General features: G+C 34.5%; 1 protein-coding gene across 1 annotated transcript in view; it reads left to right on the top strand.

Annotated features, from left to right (window-relative positions):
- Positions 1–181: 181 nt before the first annotated feature.
- DNAH12 (dynein, axonemal, heavy chain 12) overlaps positions 182–18183 on the top strand; it is a gene marked incomplete at its 5' end in the record, with an annotated part of 47130 nt that continues 29128 nt past the window's right edge. Inside the window, 22 exons of the mRNA XM_009870484.1 lie at positions 182–376; positions 598–719; positions 839–1121; positions 1731–1850; positions 2125–2281; positions 2519–2691; positions 3132–3284; positions 3664–3903; positions 5034–5279; positions 5590–5709; positions 6386–6495; positions 7207–7390; positions 8524–8664; positions 9640–9723; positions 9807–9995; positions 10649–10768; positions 11619–11807; positions 12486–12637; positions 13181–13319; positions 13406–13572; positions 14516–14771; positions 16910–17209. Of these exons, the coding sequence (XP_009868786.1) occupies positions 182–376; positions 598–719; positions 839–1121; positions 1731–1850; positions 2125–2281; positions 2519–2691; positions 3132–3284; positions 3664–3903; positions 5034–5279; positions 5590–5709; positions 6386–6495; positions 7207–7390; positions 8524–8664; positions 9640–9723; positions 9807–9995; positions 10649–10768; positions 11619–11807; positions 12486–12637; positions 13181–13319; positions 13406–13572; positions 14516–14771; positions 16910–17209 (3840 nt within the window). The remainder of the gene's footprint in view (positions 377–597; positions 720–838; positions 1122–1730; positions 1851–2124; positions 2282–2518; positions 2692–3131; positions 3285–3663; positions 3904–5033; positions 5280–5589; positions 5710–6385; positions 6496–7206; positions 7391–8523; positions 8665–9639; positions 9724–9806; positions 9996–10648; positions 10769–11618; positions 11808–12485; positions 12638–13180; positions 13320–13405; positions 13573–14515; positions 14772–16909; positions 17210–18183) is intronic.

Below are 18183 nucleotides of genomic sequence, written 5' to 3'. Positions count from 1 at the left end.
ATATATATATATATATATATACACACACCTAAATATTTTTCCTTTGTTTTGTTTACTGCTAGATGTTTTTATTTTCTCCTTGGGAACTAGAGTACCACAAGATCTATCTTTCCTGTATTTATTCTCTCTCCTGTTATTTGTTCAGAAATATTAAGGTAACATTCTTTACATATTTATTAAGGAATGGGAAAATCGCTTAATTCATGTTCAGGAGGTTATTGATGAATGGCTGAAAGTGCAAGCACAGTGGCTTTATTTGGAACCCATTTTTTCTTCTGAGGACATTATGCAACAGATGCCAGAAGAAGGGCGGCTCTTTCAGACTGTGGATAGACATTGGAGAGATATTATGAAGCACTGTGTTAAAGACACAAAGGTATGGAAACCATACAGTTCTAAAACAGTAGCTTCTCTCTCTCTCTCTTCCTGCCCCCCACCTTGGTCAAGGCTTTTGTCTTCAGAGTATATACAATGAGCTACTATATCAATTGTCTAGGCTTTCCAGGAGCAAAGCCATGTTGTACATAATTTGAATGCCTTCTACAGTTTGAAGTATCTTATAAATAACTTAGAGTTTGCATATGTTTGTTGCTACAGGTTCTTGTTGCTACTTCCTTGGTGGGATTATTGGAGAAGCTTCAGAACTGTAATGAGTTTCTTGACAAAATCATGAAAGGGCTTAATGCTTATCTTGAGAAAAAACGTCTCTTTTTTCCTCGGTATGATGAGTTTTGGTTATTTAAAGAACAACAATTCTGAATGTTTAGTTTGTTGTAGATAAGGTCAGCTTGACAGTGCAATTGGCTTTTTACTTCTTTTTTCTGAATTTTTTCTTTAGCTTCTTTTTCTTGTCTAATGATGAAATGCTAGAGATCCTGTCAGAGACCAAGGATCCTCTGAGAGTTCAGCCTCACTTGAAGAAGTGTTTTGAAGGCATTGATAAGCTACACTTCCTTCCCAATTTGGATATTAAAGCGATGTATAGTTCTGAAGGCGAGTTTGTAGAACTGATTTCAGCCATTTCTACTTCTGAAGCTCGAGGGGCAGTGGAGAAGTGGTTACTTCAAGTAGAAGATATTATGCTGAAGAGTATACGTGATGTTATTGCTAGATCAAGAGTGGTATGCATAATAATTTAATGGCATAAACAGACCTTTCTTTATTTTAAGACTGTCTCTTGGTTTCCTGAAAGTCTTCCTGAACACAAGAACTGATGAAGTTTTGAGACCGGGATCAAGTTAACAAGACTGGTATTTGTAGGCTGGTGAGATAAGTCAGAGTTTAGTTTGAGTAAGAATCAAGTTGTTTGCCCATAACAATGGGTATAAATTATTTTAAAAGCTTGGCAGCAATACTAAGTTAATGATTCAGGGTGATATTTTTTTTTTTATTTACAAATTAGAAATACAACACTTATGTTTGCTCCTTCCTAAAAGAAAATTATGATCCAGAAAATGGTTCTTTGTATGAAGTTAGCAAGTTGTGAGTATTTACATAGTATGGAAAGAGAATTGTGAGAATCTTTAAAATTATTTGATAAAAATTGCAAATTTAAGGTGAAAAGAGCATTTTAAAGTTTGTAAATATAGGAAAATAATAAAGACGGCAAAAATAGGAAAATAATGGGTTTTAGCAAAGAGTTTTAATAGGATCGCATTACATGCTTCTGTATTACATGATGATACGTATTTACTGAAACTGTATTTGTATACTCTGTTGAACTCTTTCAGGCATATCTAGAGACAGAGAGAAAAAGATGGGTTTTAGAGTGGCCTGGACAAGTAGTATTGTGTGTGTCTCAGATGTTCTGGACAAGTGAGGTACATGAAGCTCTTTGCAGAGGACCAAAGGTACTTTGTAATCTTGTTTAAAAATTTTATTAATTTTTTATTTAGGCTAATGTATTTCACATAAATATTTTTGTATAATCAAAATAAAATTTGAAAAAGGATCAGCATATGCAACATAAACACATAACTATGAGAGAAGTTGATGGAAAAACATGGCAGTGTAAGTGATTGGCTTAGTAAACAATCTCCATTAAGATATGTAGTCAACATAAAAATGTCTGAGACACTTGAAACTGTCCTATAATCAGTTTCATAATGATCTTGTTTCTCCTAGGGTTTAAAGGATTATTATAATACACTTCAGCTTCAACTTAATGATACTGTAGAGCTGGTAAGAGGAAAACTATCAAAGCAAACAAGGACTACGCTAGGTGCCTTAGTTACTATCGATGTTCATGCTAGAGATGTCCTCATGGAAATGTCTGAAAGTGGTAATTATCTTTTAAAACATTTTTCTTCAGATATGTGTCTTAATACATGGTTAAGCAAAGCCAGTTAACCAATCTGATTTTCTGGATAAAAACACAACAGCATTAAGAAATGTATATGAGTAATTGGATGTAAGCATCAAGAGTAATAATTTCAAAACTGTTTTAAATTTAAACCTAATAGAAAATCCATTTCCCTAAAAAGTCCTTTATGATTGTTTTCAATTCTGTGTTTATCAGGTGTGCAGAGTGAAACAGACTTTCAGTGGCTTGCGCAGCTACGATATTATTGGGAATCTGAGAATGTTCGTGTCTGCGTAATTAATAACAACGTAAAATATGCCTACGAATACCTTGGAAACTCACCACGCCTTGTCATTACTCCTCTTACAGACAGGTGTTACCGCACCTTGGTATGATCTTCCACCACTGCTGCTAAATACTGTATTTACAGTAGTATGGTATTTCTTACATTGCTCATTACAGCAATACTTTTAGGGCTTGCAGTTGCTGTCAGACTGTGGTATTTCTGTTAAAAAAAGAATGGTGACCAAGTACTTGCACCAAATTTAATTTGAAAAATGTATCTAAGCAAGAAATGAAAGAGTGAATCCAGTGAAGTGGGAGAAATTTATCGCGGTCATTGTAATAATAAAACTAAACTCTCTGAGCAAGTCAAAAACTCAATTCTATTGTCGATGTTCCCAACCTGGAAGCAAACTTCAGATTATGTTTGAATTAGTATAAAGGTCGGAAAAATATGACTATATGAACCTAGTGCAATTTAATAATTCAGTATAATTTCAAATGAATGAAGTACTAATAATTTCCTTGAACCATTTCTGTTTCTTAGATTGGAGCCTTTTGTTTAAATCTTGGTGGTTCCCCAGAGGGTCCAGCAGGGACAGGTAAAACAGAAACTGTCAAAGACTTGGCTAAAGCTCTTGCTGTTCAGTGTGTTGTCTTCAACTGCTCGGATGGCCTTGATTATCTGGCAATGGGAAAGGTAAAAAGGAAATAGTTGTATTTTATTTTTTAGGATAAAAATTGTAGAGTCCCTACTTTGCAGAGACACTTGAATACATGTGGCACCTGTGGTCTGCTCCACATGGATGCTATATTCTGGTCTCTACTTATATTTCATTTTGTACGCTTTATGAAATCCTGTGAAGTTGATAATTAAAACATGAAAAAAACAAGAGTTCACAGGAACCAAGAAAAGACTTTGTTCTTCAGTACATCACTGATCCTTGCTCTAAACAGGCTTAGATATTAGTATCATTGAATCTTCCGTTTAATTAAACTTACAATATGATAGTCTTGGTTTCATTTGAATTTTCTAAAATTCTGTTAGCGATGTTATTGCTGTCTCTCTTCATTTGTAGTTTTTCAAGGGTTTGGCTTCATCAGGTGCGTGGGCGTGTTTTGATGAATTCAATCGCATTGAGCTGGAAGTACTGTCTGTTGTGGCACAGCAGATCCTTTGCATCCAGAGAGCCATACAGATTAAGCTGGAAACGTTTATTTTTGAAGGAACTGAACTGAAGCTTAACGCCAACTGTTTTGTAGCTATTACTATGAATCCAGGTTATGCAGGGCGTTCTGAACTTCCAGATAATCTGAAGGTAAAATAATAAAATACATGCTGCTTCTTAAGAATGAATTTTTAGGAAAAACAGAGAGACATGTATGTTGCTGATATTAAGTCAGACTGTATCACCTGCAATACAAACAGATACTTGTTATATGATTTACACATAGTAAGCCTCTTGTTTTTCTTTTTTTTTTCTCTAAGTAGTTTGATCTGTTTGAAGGAGTTTGAAATACTTTTTGTTTTATCTATTAGTGGTTTTCATTATTATTTTCCTAGTCCAAAGACTGTAATGCTATAGCGAGTGAACTGGCAGGTGTCAAGCCATGAGTATATTGTAAGATCTGGATCTTAACTTTTTTAAGATGGAGGTGTATGCTGGAAAAATGCTTTAAGAAAGCACTTTTACATTGCAATTATTATAGTCTTATTCAAAAGAGGTGTTAGCTAACTACACTTGAAACATGTAATGGGTTTGCTTAGATTAACAGATTAAGTAAAATCTCTGAGGTGATCGTTTTGACTGGATTAGCTGTTTCATTGATGAGTCTTGGCTTTAGCAAAATGATCTGTAGCCTTTTGTAACAGCATCAGTTCTTTCAGGCTTAACTTGGCACTGAGCTACTGGGCCAGACCAAGTCGCCTTGGTGGGAACTATGCTAGGAATGCTAAATTTAAAGCAGAGTTAATGAAGCATGAAGGTTATACCAACTGCAGATTACTTTTCTCTCACCTGCTATGTGCAACACCTTCCTTTGCTTAACTGCTCTGCTGGATGTGTCAGTGGAAGGGGCAAGCTGAATTCCTGAGACTGTGATGAGGAAAGAGAGCTGGCCAAAGCGTCCTTTCTGCACCAGATTGTACATTGAGATGCATCTTGATAGCAGCTGATTTACGTAAGCTTTGCAGTGAGTTGTAAGCTTGAGACACTGATAATTCTTCTAATTCGTCAGCTCCCAAATGTTCTGCAGTTCCCTGCTTTCCACTGTAACTGCTTTAAATGATCCACGGCTTACCTAATTGTACTAAGCAGTACTTAAACTGTTTTCAGTTAGAAATACTGTGTGACAGGATGAATACTCATCCATCACCTGTAAACGTTCTGAATTACTTTCCATTCCTCAATTAATTATTTAAAGATATTTCTTTGGGTATATATTTCAGGTTCTATTTCGCCAAGTAGCCATGATGGTTCCTAACTATGCCTTGATAGCAGAAATTTCACTCTATTCATACGGATTTTCGAATGCTAAGTCACTGTCAGTGAAGATAGTAATGACCTACAGGCTTTGTTCAGAACAGCTTTCCTCTCAGTATCACTATGACTATGGTATGCGAGCAGTTAAAGCTGTGTTGGTGGCTGCTGGGAATCTAAAACTGAAATATCCCGCAGAAAATGAAGATACATTGGTGAGTTCCTGAGAGAATAATTATTAAGGAAATTTACAGATGCATACAGTTCTGCATTCTGAAGGCAGTGCCACCATGTCGTGTCGTATCACTGATCCATGTCTCTTAGTTTTTGAAATGGAGATAATAAAGTATGTGCCGCATTTTCCAGTGCTATGCTGATAGTTGCAAAATTGTGCTTAACTGCTTTTCAAAGGCACCATTTAATTAATTAATCTTTATTGCGCATTAGATTGCTCTAATTCCAAACAGTTTATTCTGTAATAATAATTATAGTAAGACCTGTAAAATGTATGTTTGTTTCCTCTAGCTTCTTAGAGCAATTAAGGATGTAAATGAGCCCAAATTTTTGTCCCATGATATACCTCTTTTCATGGGTATAACTAGCGATTTATTTCCTGGAATCAAGCTTCCTGATGCAGACTACAGTGTAAGTACACTTGATATTTTTCCTCGGTCGTAATCATTCTGGTTTGTGGTCTTTTTTTTTCTTAACCAGGTGTATTTAATAGAGTAATTTGAGTTATTGCAAGAAAAGGAAAATTGCTGAATGTTTGCAATGAAACCAAAGAAAGTTGTTGGAAGTCTTCTGCGTATGATGCACATCTGACTTCCCTTACATCCAAAGGGTTGTGTAAGGCGACCTGCAGATTTGCCAAATTTTAGGGTCTTTTGCTGATGTCTTTTCTAACTTTTTGACATAATTAAGTGAAATTAAGCTTTGTGTTCAGATTTTCTTTATGTTTTACACATAGCTCCTTTGTAGGAGGATGGTTGGGAAGAAGATGAGCGTGTTGGGAAAGACAAAATGGATTAACTTTAAAAAAATCTTTCCTGTTAAAAGCATGTTGTTCCAAAGTGCACTGTTGGTTTACTGATAGTGATATACCTTCTCCTCAAGATAAAAATTGTAATTAACTCTTGTTCTAGCTTATGAAGTATGGAAGTGGTGGGGTTTTTTTCCAGGGATGCTTGCTGTATTGTGATTAAGAGTCAATTATTAATTAATTAGAACCCTTAGTGGTGAGCATAAGCTGTTCTGCTGTAGTCCAAGAGAGTAATTCAGATTATAGCAATGATAAGATTATGATCTGTTTTGGTTTTAGGATTTTCTGCAATGTGCCAGGGAATGTTGCATTCGACATAATGTCCAACCTGTAAAACCTTTTATAGAGAAAATAATACAGACATATGAAATGATGATTGTTCGACATGGGTAAGATTCTCATTACCATTTCACAAGCAGTATTGGTTATAATTTTGTCTTATACTGTAGTGGTTATCTATATCCAGTATAGAAGGTCTTAAGAATGCCAAAGTGTTTCTGCTGGAACAGTTGGACTCCCATATTTCCTTTACATGTCCCAAAACTCCTGTCAGTGTGTGTGTCTAGGGAATTGCACTGCTCTTCATATGAGAAGTAGACTCACCTGTATCGTGATTTTAGGTGCAGATATCAGTATGGTAAAGACAATGGTATAGACAAAGACTTGTCTACATTAAAATACTAGTTAGACGATTTTTGTGTGTGTGTGTGTATGTGTAGTATATGTTCCTCCTGTTTGTGTTCTTCCAGAACTTTGTTATAAATTCTCTCTAGACTGAAAAGAAGATAGAAAGTAGTCTTTGATGCAGCAAAATAAATGCACTAGTGTGGTGGTAAATCAATGGTTTAGAGGACAATTGCACACAGTGGCTGTGCAATCAGATTCGCACATGCAAATAAACTTTTTCCTAAATGATGTGTTGTATATATGAACCAGATTAACTTGCTTTACTTTTTGAAAATTAGGTGAAAATTAGCTTTAAGGGTGTGAATGATGCTGTTGGCCTTCATGTGGTCTATAAAAGTCTAAATTGCAAGACAAATTTAATAATAACTGGGGGTTGTTGTTTGTTTGTTTGTTTGTTTTTTCCCATTCAACAGCTTTATGCTGGTAGGGGAATCTTTTTCTGGGAAGACCAAAATTCTATATGTGCTGGCAGATACACTGTCTCTTATGAAAGATCGTGGTTATGGTGAAGAAGAAAAAGTAATTGTTAGAACTGTGAATCCAAAATCAATCACTTTGGGTCAGCTTTTTGGGCACTTTGATGTGGTATCCCATGAGGTAATGTATGTTTTAAAAACAGTCTATTGTATTTGCCTACTTTTATCTGGTTTTTTCCTCTCTCATCTGTTGTGGCTCTCATGGGGTTTGCATGAGTGCACTTGTGAAAGTATGTTCTAACTTCAGGTTAATTCATGGTGTCATTTGCAGTTGTTCTCAGGGGACAGGAGAAGCAGTTTGCAAGGCTGGTGCTTCTGTTTTCCAAGTCCCAATTCCAGACAGCATTTCTTCATCTGTTTCCTGGACTCCAGACAGTGCTTACAGGGCTGTGCTATAAATCACATTACTGGCTTGGTTTAAAGAAAAAAGATGCAAACATAGCAGTATGCGTTCAAGACTAGGAGCTAATAATTCTGTCTGGTTTTTCTGCTTTGTAGTATTTCTAGTGTGCTTTTTTTGTTTTATTTCTTTATTTTCCTGTCTAAGAACTCTATTACTCTGTATACTAAACTGGTGAATTAATAATTTTATGATTTTAGATAAGAATGAGAACAAAATTGTAAGTTTTATTTTAAATAATACTTTTATGACTTATTTTAAATTAGCATATTAAAAAAGCGCAGTAACAAGTGCCTTTGAAGTTAGGTAGGTTTAAATATGCAAAAAGCCAAAGCAATACTGTTTTGAGGGCCATTGTCCTAATATAATTGCATCCATGCTAGGAAATCATAGGAAACTTAACGGTATTTTTTTTCTCTGTCTATTGCTAAGTAGCGTAATCGGAGTAATGCAAAAACTTTCTAGAAAAAAATCAGGAACTCATGGGTCCCCTAAGTGGGAAACTTAAGTTTGGAAATTAAGAAATATGAAGAACTGAATATGAAATAGTGAAACTTAGGATGACTCTAGGGAGTACCAGATCCAAGACAGAGGAGCAGCACTTCTAAGTTTTTGTAAATTGACTTGATGGTCTTCTGTTAGCTACAGTTTTATTTTTTAATGAAAAAAACCACACGGGTTTAAAATTCGCTGATGTTGCATGACTGTCAGTGAAACTGAAAAGTTATGAGGAAAAGAGTAATTAAAAGAGAAGAATAATGAAAAGGAAGTGGAAGATTTTGCTATTGCTTGCAGATTAAATTGGACTATGTATACTCTGCCTTACTTTTAATTCCTGTGTTCTCGTCCTCTAGTGGACAGATGGTATAGTTGCCAATACTTTCAGAGAATTTGCATTATCTGAGACTCCTGAACGCAAATGGGTTATCTTTGATGGCCCAATTGATACTCTGTGGATAGAAAGCATGAACACAGTTCTGGATGACAACAGAAAGGTAACACTGGGTAAAAATAAATGCCAAAATAAAATAATGTGACATTTGGAAAATATTATTCTATGTTTAAAACCACAAAGCAGTTCCTGGCATTTGAAAAGAGCAAGTGCAAGGTGGCTTTGGTAACAAGTTGTAGGCTTTTTTTCCCGCTTTTTTTCCCGCTTTTTTTTTGTGTTTCTTTTTGTTGTTGTTGTGGGGTTTTTTATGTTTTGGATTTTTTTACTTTATTGTAATCACAATCACAGAATAAAATCATTGCTGCAAGACATTAAATGTATAGCATTTCTTAATGTCGTATTTGAAGTTTGTAACATAATTGAAATTGAAATTTAAAATTACATTGAATTGTATTTCATGTAAATAAATCTCACAGTTTCAGAACTTGCACAAACTTATGCACTTAGATTTAAAGACAATCCCAAGACACAAAAGGTTAATTTTTAAAATTAATGACTTCTGCAGTCAAAGTTGTAACCTTACAGCACTTTTGAAAATAAGCCTTAGGAATCTCGAAGTGAATATAAAAATTACAGATGACACTTTAAGTTCTGGATGATAGTGTGTCAACATGCTTAAACTGGGCTTTTATTTTAATAAGTAGGAATGGTGGGTCTCCAGCTGCAATGCTTCAGTGCTTGCAGCAATAGCAGCAGAAACCCTTTCTGCTTGCTGTCATCTTCTTATCTTGTCATGTGCAAGATTGACAGTTACCTGTAATAAACCCACTGGTAGGATAATGTGAAGTACTATGGTTTAAGTGAAGAGTTTAGCTCAAATTTGAAAAAATAATCATTGCTCTAAGTGATTAAATATTTTATGAGATTGACATTGCCTTTTGTTATACTTGGGTTTGCATATACTTTCATATATCAAGTACAGATATATATAATTCTCCTGCTATAGGAAGCATAATTTTCAACTAATTTTTTTTTCCTCATTTTGCTTGTGGATTTTTCTTTTTTTTTATTATTAAAGCTTTGTTTGATGAGTGGGGAAATCATCCAAATGTCCCGTCAGATGAGTCTTATCTTTGAAACGATGGATCTTTCCCAGGCATCAGTAAGTTTTGTATTTAATGAAAATGTAAGATAAAGTTCAAGGTACTAAATGTATGATAAAATGATATTACAATTGTTCCTTAGCCTGCTACAGTCAGTCGTTGTGGCATGATTTATTTGGAACCTTCTCAACTGGGCTGGAGGCCACTTGTTACCTCTTGGTTGAGTAAACTGCCTGAACCTCTGAACTTAAAGGAACATCAAGATCTTCTGCAGGAACTTTTTGATTGGTTAGTTCCACCAGCATTAAGACTCCGTCAGAAGCAATGCAAGGTATTTTTTGTCATTTTTCCTACAGTAGCTTGGTGGCTGTTTCCATTCTTGTTACCCATCATAAGGAGGGACTGTTCTCTCATGACAAGCACAATTAGAATGAATATGCAGCAGCCTCCTGCTGTTTGGAGAAGGGCAACAAGTTTGGAAATTTAAAATATTAGCTAAGACTTGTATTGTAAGCTGATCATATTTTTCACCTTGTTCTTTTCAGAAGTAAAGTATTCAAAGCACTGAGAAGTCTTCCCAAGAGAACTTTGTACATATATTTTTATTTTTCTTTAATACCTCTTGTTGAGCAGGGAAGTACTTTTTTAAGTGTTAGGGAAAAACACAGAGTTCCTTGTGAACTCTGTGTGATACAGTGCCTAGGCCTTTGCTCATGTATTGCTGTAGTTACTTCCCTGGGGCTTTTTGTTCTAAGATCTATGATTGTAGCAGTCACATGGTACCTGTGAACATGGTTAACAAGCTAAATGTCTTGACATTCCAAGGACAGTGGACAAATGATCAGTGTAAACCTTGCCTTTGAATATTTGGTCAGAATTAGCTAATTATCTAATTATTTTAGCTCCAAAAGATAAACTATCTGAACATGTGTAGTTAATAATAAATAAATTTTAAAATAATACCCATCCTTTTGTATCTCTTAGGAACTGGTACCTACAAGCAATACCAATGTTGTAGTAGCTCTTACGTGTATTTTTGAAATGTTGATTTGTCAAGCTGTGCAGGAAGATCCTACCAACAAAAACATCCGTGCGTGGATTATGGTCTGTTTTTTTTAACCTTTAGAAAAATATATTTGTCTGTTTCTGCATATACCACCCTTGAAAAATAATTGGACTAATCAAAACAACTTTCACTTGCGATAAGAGAGATGTGAAACAATTTTGTTACCTCCTTGTTCCCTCCTTCCAAACTTAGGAGATGCCCGGATGAAACACAAGTCTTACAAGTAACAAATATGTTAAAATATTTCATTATTTTCCCCATTAAGTGGGGTAAATAGTGTTTTTCCATAAATGTGCTTTTTATCTAATAAAGTAATTAGCTAAAGCAAAGGGTCTTATTTCCCTTAAAGGAACGAAGTGTTCATGTAAGACTGATGGGATTGTTGGAGCAAAATTTCCTTGGGAAGAGTCTTTTTTTACAGTTCTATTAGTCAGACTCTACGTCTGACTTTATAGGACTGCTCTTATGAAAAAAACTGAATAAAACAGAATGTAAAAGTATTTATTGAAAATTGAATTACAAAATTCCTAGATCCTGGTTTGCAATTAGAAAATCCCAAAACCACAATTGAACTCTTCCCAGGCTTTGTCATGTGATCTATAATGCTCTAGTCTTTCTATTTGTGTCGTGTATATATAAACATATATATATGCACACACACACACTAAATAAGTATTTTTATATATATGTATCCTTAAATAAAGTTTTTTGTTTGCTCTGTCTTTAATTAGATGTCGAAATCTCTTTAGACCAGGGCTATTCAAGAGTAACTTGTAACAGATACTTGTTTAACAGTATTTTTTAGAATTATGTTTGTTAATCAGACTTTATAAGGTTCATATAATACGTCAACTTTTAAGGCATTTGCTCATCTTTTTGCCTTTGCAGGGTTGCTTTGCTTTTGCCACAATCTGGTCCATTGGTGGAACTTGCGATGGTAACAGCAGGATAATTTTTGATAGTTTCTTAAGGGAAACTTTGGCTGGGAAGAATGAAGTAAATCCTGTACCAACGAGTGTGAGGAAGTGGGAGTGTCCCTTTGAAGAGAGAGGCTTGGTCTATGACTACGTGTATGAGGTGACGGATTGCTTCTGCATGGACTGAATTAGGTTCTTACAGCCAGAAGGGAAGGGAAGAATAGCTAGATGAGGATTTTAACCTTACAAAGCTTGTTGGATATTATAGAGTGTGGTGTTGGATTAAATTCCACAGTGCAGTTTACATTTATTTTTCTTTTTTGAGTACTAAAGTACTGATTAAATATTTTCTAAAAATACCAAGATATACACATGTAGTTATATTTATAGTTTTGCCACATTTTAGTTATTTTGTAGCTAAAGTTAAGATAATGGACTCAAATCTAGTTTTGTATAGAAAGAAATATATGGACTGTCTAGAAGGAAAGCAGGATATTGAGCCCATAGGCAATTTGCTTATATTGCAGTTTTGTTTATAGTATCCATTAGAAACGTTAGATCATAAGTACGCTTAATATTTGCATATGTTCTGTTGTTTTTTTATGTTCGTATTTGTTTTGGCTGAACAAAATCTTTAAGAAAAGAAAGGAATCTAAGCTTAGATGTGTAGTTTAACTATTATTGAGATAAAGCAAACTAAGTGTAGGAACTTCTGAAACATTTAATATTAATTTATTAAAAATCATTATTTTAATTTTTTAGAAGTGAAACAGTAGAGAGAACCTTCCATAGGTATAGAACTGACACCATTCTGTTTTACATCTGTATTTCTTCCTAGCTGAAAGGCAAAGGATGTTGGACTCATTGGAATGTATTTATTAAAAATATTAATTATAGTGATAAAAATATGAAGATTCAAGATATTATAGTCCCAACTTTGGATACAGTCAGATACACATATTTGATAGAGCTATTCATTTCCCATGGAAAGTAAGTTTTGTCCCTTCAGTGCAAATTTCTGAAATATTGGTCATAGGTAGAAATATCACTTACTTTTTCCATTGACTTCATTGTTTTTTATCAGACCCTCAAAATCTATTTGGCCTGTTAAAACCAGACATTTACTGCAAACAATACAATTTGTTACTTTAAAGTCTGGGTTTGTTTGCTTGTTTTCTTTTAATAAAGCCTTATTATAATCCAGTTTTAATGTGCTCATTCTGATGATGCTGTTATGATAGCCGAAAGGGTTTTTGTACCTTCTTTCTTCTTTGGTAATGGATTTTTAAAACTTTTTCTTAATTTGATTAGTCATATCAAAATCCATTTTATTAACTATGGTCAGATTACATAAGAGAATGAAATATAAAATGTTCTCCAGTTAAATTTCAAAGCTGAATGTTTCACGGAGTTTTAAACTACTGCAAGACCTATCAGGAGGAATTCAGCTCCAAGTTCAGGGCAAGTTAGTAAAAAATATGTATATTAGATTTCTGCAGTCTGTGTTCTTTCTTTCTTTCTTTCTTTGTGAAGACCACTGCTTTTAGTGGGACCAACAGGTACTGGGAAATCTGTCTATGTCAAGGACAAGTTAATGAACAACTTGGAGAAGGAACGCTACTTTCCCTTCTTTCTTAATTTCTCAGCTCGAACCAGTGCCAATCAGACCCAGGTTAGTAGAACAGACAATTTGTCTTTCAAAACGATAAAATATATGAATATTAATCTATGTTTTGAATATTTCTATCTGCATTATAGAACATTATTATGGCCAGACTGGACAAGAGGCGCAAAGGAGTCTTTGGCCCTCCAGTGGGAAAAAAGTGTATTATTTTTGTAGATGATGTGAATATGCCTGCTTTGGAGAAGTATGGTGCGCAGCCTCCCATAGAACTCTTAAGACAGTTCTTGGACCATGGATTTTGGTAATTATTTGAAATACAGTTGAAACTTTTGTTGATGCATTTCCTGATATGTTTGTTTATTCACTTGAATTTTACTTCAGGGGGTTTTTTTGTAAAGTGCTTTATAAATATTAAGGCAGTTTTATACATTTAAGTATAAAAATGTGTTGTTTGAAGTTGAAGCAACTTTCTCGGTTGCTTGTTAAGTGACTTTTCAATTTAGAAATTTGATCTTCAAATTAATTTGGGTTTTTTAGAAGGTTATATTGCTGAACTTCAGTAGGATTTTTATATGTAAATAAGACTATTCTTTTCCACCTGAGTTTCTTTATGTCTGTGTTTTTCCAGTGCAGTTCCTTGTTTCTTTCCTTCCTCTTCCTCCTCAGAGTGAATTGGCAGGGTTATTTATATTGTTTTTATAAGACAACATCTCAAAATCGCATCTGAAAGTAACAGTGAAATCAGATCTAGTAATAGCCATGAAGAAAAATGAGCTAAAGGTCTTCTCTGACTTGGAGGCTTCTGGTTCTGCTTTGGCCTGGACTCCTAAATTATTTTGTGATTCCAGGCACTTCTCAAATACTCTTGCTTTTGTCATTCCAGGCTCGAATATGTGTTGCTCTTGAATACAGATAATGTATCTCACTACATTAATTTTAAATACCTGGCTCGAAATTTCATGTCAGTTTTTGTGTAACATGGTTTAAATAGATAATCTTTCTTTCAGACCAGAATGATGTGTTGAGATTAACTGGGGCATAGTTATAAGACCAGTTGTTTTTGGTTTGGGGGGCTTTTGGGGTGTTTGTTTTTTCTTGTTTTTAAAAATGTAAAATTGTAGTGTATAATGTATTTTTAAGTACATATGTTACACATGCAGAGAGTACTCTGTAGTATAAATAAGCAGTAACAAATATGTTATATCTGTAAATATTTAAATGTCACTTTGCAATTTATTTTGAAGGTATGATTTAAAGGATACCTCTAAAATTACACTTACTGATATACAGTTACTTGCTGCCATGGGACCTCCAGGTGGTGGGAGGAATCCTGTTACTCCTCGATTTTTGCGACACTTCAACATTTGCACTATTAATCCTTTTAGTGATGAAACAATGGTCCGCATCTTCTCTACTATAGTAGCTTTCTACCTACGGGCTAGTGAATTTTCTACTGAGTTCCTCACAGTTGGAAATCAAATTGTCAATGCCACTTTAGAGGTAAGAGGCAAATAACTGAATGAAAATTTCTTTTAATTTGTTCAGTAAAGTTCCACAGGCTCTATAATAATTTAACTGGTGAAGTAGAGATTTTAGATATTTTGTTCCTTATTATTTTCAACATGCACCTTCATCTGCTTTGACAAAATTGTCTTAGTTTTATTGTTACAGTAACCTTCTCATTCTAGGAAAATTGTGTTAGCATGGGCTTCACAGTACGTGTTTACATGATGTGACGTAGATGAGACTGGAATCTCTTTGGGATCAGACAGGCAGAAGAAGCTGTCACATGCAAAGGCAAAATGAAAACATCAATTAAAACCCCTCCAAAATTCCTTCTCAAAAAGACTTAAGAATGAAGAAATCACCCTCCGCACTTTCCTCCTCCCTCTCCCAGTTTTATACTAGTTATGGCCACATCATGGCAGACTAAGAAAGCCAACATAAACATGCAGCTTTGTACGATATGGCTCCAGTATGACAAAAGACATCACAGAAACCTTCTGAAACCAAAAGCCGTTAGGCCCAGCTGTATGGAATTTTTCAACGTGTTGTGATGTTCCGTATTACTTATTTTAGCAAGTATCTCATTTGCAGTGCACCATACACGTAACCATAGGAACGGCAATTCCTGTCATTTTTGCAAAGAAGGATTAAGTTCCAGACTTAATATCAAAGTATAGCTTTTCTAGCTTATTATATAGCAGAAATCATTAGCCATGTGAGCAGATCTATTGCCCACCATAAGTATTCATCCTGGAGATGCATTAAGTAGCTAATATTTGATCAATGAAACATTCTGACAGAAGAGCTGATTATCTTCAAAGGCAAAACCAAACGGCTGAATTTCTGTAGAGGGTGTGACTTTGTTCTGCAGAACTGAGGCCTTCCTCAGACTTGTCCGTTAGTTCTGCCTATACCCAAAGACATACTGAGGTCTGAATCCATCTCACTCCAAGGACTTGGAGAGCTCGTGTTTCAGAACTGTTGGTAGGTAACACATTCAATATATGAATCACAAGGCTGCCTGACTACTGCCACTAGAAATCTTTTTGTGGGTTCAATTAATCCTTCCAAAACAAACAAATAAGCAAGTAAATCACAAGAAATGCACAAATTCTGCTTCTTTAAATAGCAAGCAATAGTAGTAGCTACCAGTGAACTTAATGCATTTTCCTATATATTTAAAACATTCAGTTTTATCAGGATACATCTTAGACCAATTTCAACATCTCTAGATCAATTTCAGTGTTATCTTTTAATATGATCATGCAGGTATTTCTCATCAGATGTTACCAAATTTTGTTTATACTGTTGGGCATTTAGATGTTTGCTTGCTGGAGAATCTGTTCTGACAGGAATCTTTGTCCTGATAAGCAATACCCTCCAACTCCTAGGATTAAAGTATAATAGAAGAACTGGGCTTTGGAATTGGCTTTGGATGCAGGACAACTGTGTAGTTGGTACCATGAGTATAGTCAAGCCTGTAACCCTTGATTCTTCTGTACTGTTTGTTGTTATTTTTTAGCAGCATGATGTTTGCTAATTGTCTTGGCTTATGACAGATTAGAAGTTTTCTCTTTCAGCCTTCACTTCAGCATATTATTTATGCTCAGTGTCATAAGAAATGATAGTTTCTATATAACAGCATGAACTAATAAGACCTGATGCATTCCAGATTAGAGCAAAACATTCATACTTTTCTTGATCTGCCTATTCCTTCATGACTCTTTTTATTTTTTGAGTAATCTGTAGACATGCAAACAGATAGATTTAAACAATTGAAAATCTAGGAAGTTATCGTTACATATCATTCAATCCTTCACTTGGGAGAAGATATAAAATTGAAGGATGTCAAGAGATCTCAGTGCTATTTCTGGTCCTACAACAGATTTCTTTAGACTTGCTACAATTATTTTTCCCATTTGCAGTTAAATTAGTAGTACATGTTTGTTCCAGAACTCCATGAGGTTCATCTGATAGAGCACATTGAGATCTTTAGACATTATTAGGGTTTTATTAAGTATGAAATATTTTTCTTGGAGAAACAGTTTTAGAAGGCATGACTTTTATTATAATAATACAGTCAGTGTTACTGTCTTGTTGACTTTGTTCTTTTTTGCTGTTATTTTCTTAAGGTGTATAAGGAAGCCATCAAAAATCTTTTGCCCACACCAGCCAAATCTCATTATACATTCAACCTGCGTGACTTTTCACGTGTTATCCATGGCTGCTTGCTCATTAAGAGAAAATCAGTTGAAAGCAAACATGGAATGATTCGACTGTTTGTACATGAGGTATTTCGTGTCTTCTATGACCGTCTAGTGGAAGACAATGATAGAGCCTGGTTGTTCACTTTAATGAAAGATATTGTGAAAGAACATTTCAAAGAAGCATTTGATTCAGTTTTTGCACACCTGAAGCAAGGAGAGACACCTGTGAGTATCAGATTTAACCTATTGGAAAAAAAACTTTAGTTATAAGTTTAGGACTAGAAAGTTTCTCAATCATAAGCAAAGTTTTGGGTCAAATGTGCTTGAAAATTTGAGTTGAATTTGGCAAAATGGCTTCTCTGACAAAAAAAATCAATAAATGTGTTTTGAGGGATTTAACTGTTGTATATAAATATCCTTTTCAAAAAATATTCAATTTAAAATGTGAGTAAACTTAGTATTTTTCCATAGAATAATTTTGTGTATCTTACAGTGAAACAAAAACTTATTCAATTAAAAAAAATAGTATGGTTTTTTCAGATTTACTAAAAAAACCCCTGGATATGTATCTTTTATAAAATTCAGGTTATGAAGCAGTGTTTTATTAAGCTCCTAGCTGTCTGCACACAGAAATAAAGGATCCAGTTAATCAGTAGGTCAGCAGAGCAACTTTTAAAAAAAAATGTCACAGCAGCACATGCTGAATCTTTGGGCAGTGGTGAATAACAGAAATGACCAGAGTAATTTTTAAATCACTAAAGTAACTGGGATCTATGTGTAGTACTGTGCCTGTAAGGAGAAATGCAAGTATGAATGCTCTCAAGTGAACTCCAGAGACTTGATTTACAAGATAAAGAAACATTCTCTATTTAAATTTAGCCTGTGACTGAGTTACTGTGTCATAAACAGCATTCTGTAATTGTTATGAAACTTTAGTATTTAAAATATTGTAGAATCATGTTATATTGTATGTCTTGTCTTTCTTTCTTCTGTTTTTCATTTTGTTTTCCCCTGTCATTTCATTGACATATAGAAGAAATAAATTTGAAATCTTACCTATTTAATAATACATTGAAAATTGCTGAATGTACATCTGTATAAATTTGGTGTAATCTGAAGGTCATGATTATGAGACTGTTAAAGGCTATTTGAGCCAAATCTGTCCCAAGATCTTGTTAAGAGTAGGTGTATTGTTTAAT

Source organism: Apaloderma vittatum, unplaced genomic scaffold (assembly GCF_000703405.1).
Source record: "Apaloderma vittatum isolate BGI_N311 unplaced genomic scaffold, ASM70340v1 scaffold19165, whole genome shotgun sequence".
Classification (NCBI taxonomy): Eukaryota; Metazoa; Chordata; class Aves; order Trogoniformes; family Trogonidae; genus Apaloderma; species Apaloderma vittatum.
Note: the sequence above shows the minus strand (reverse complement) of the source record. Positions and strands in the feature narration are given on the sequence as shown.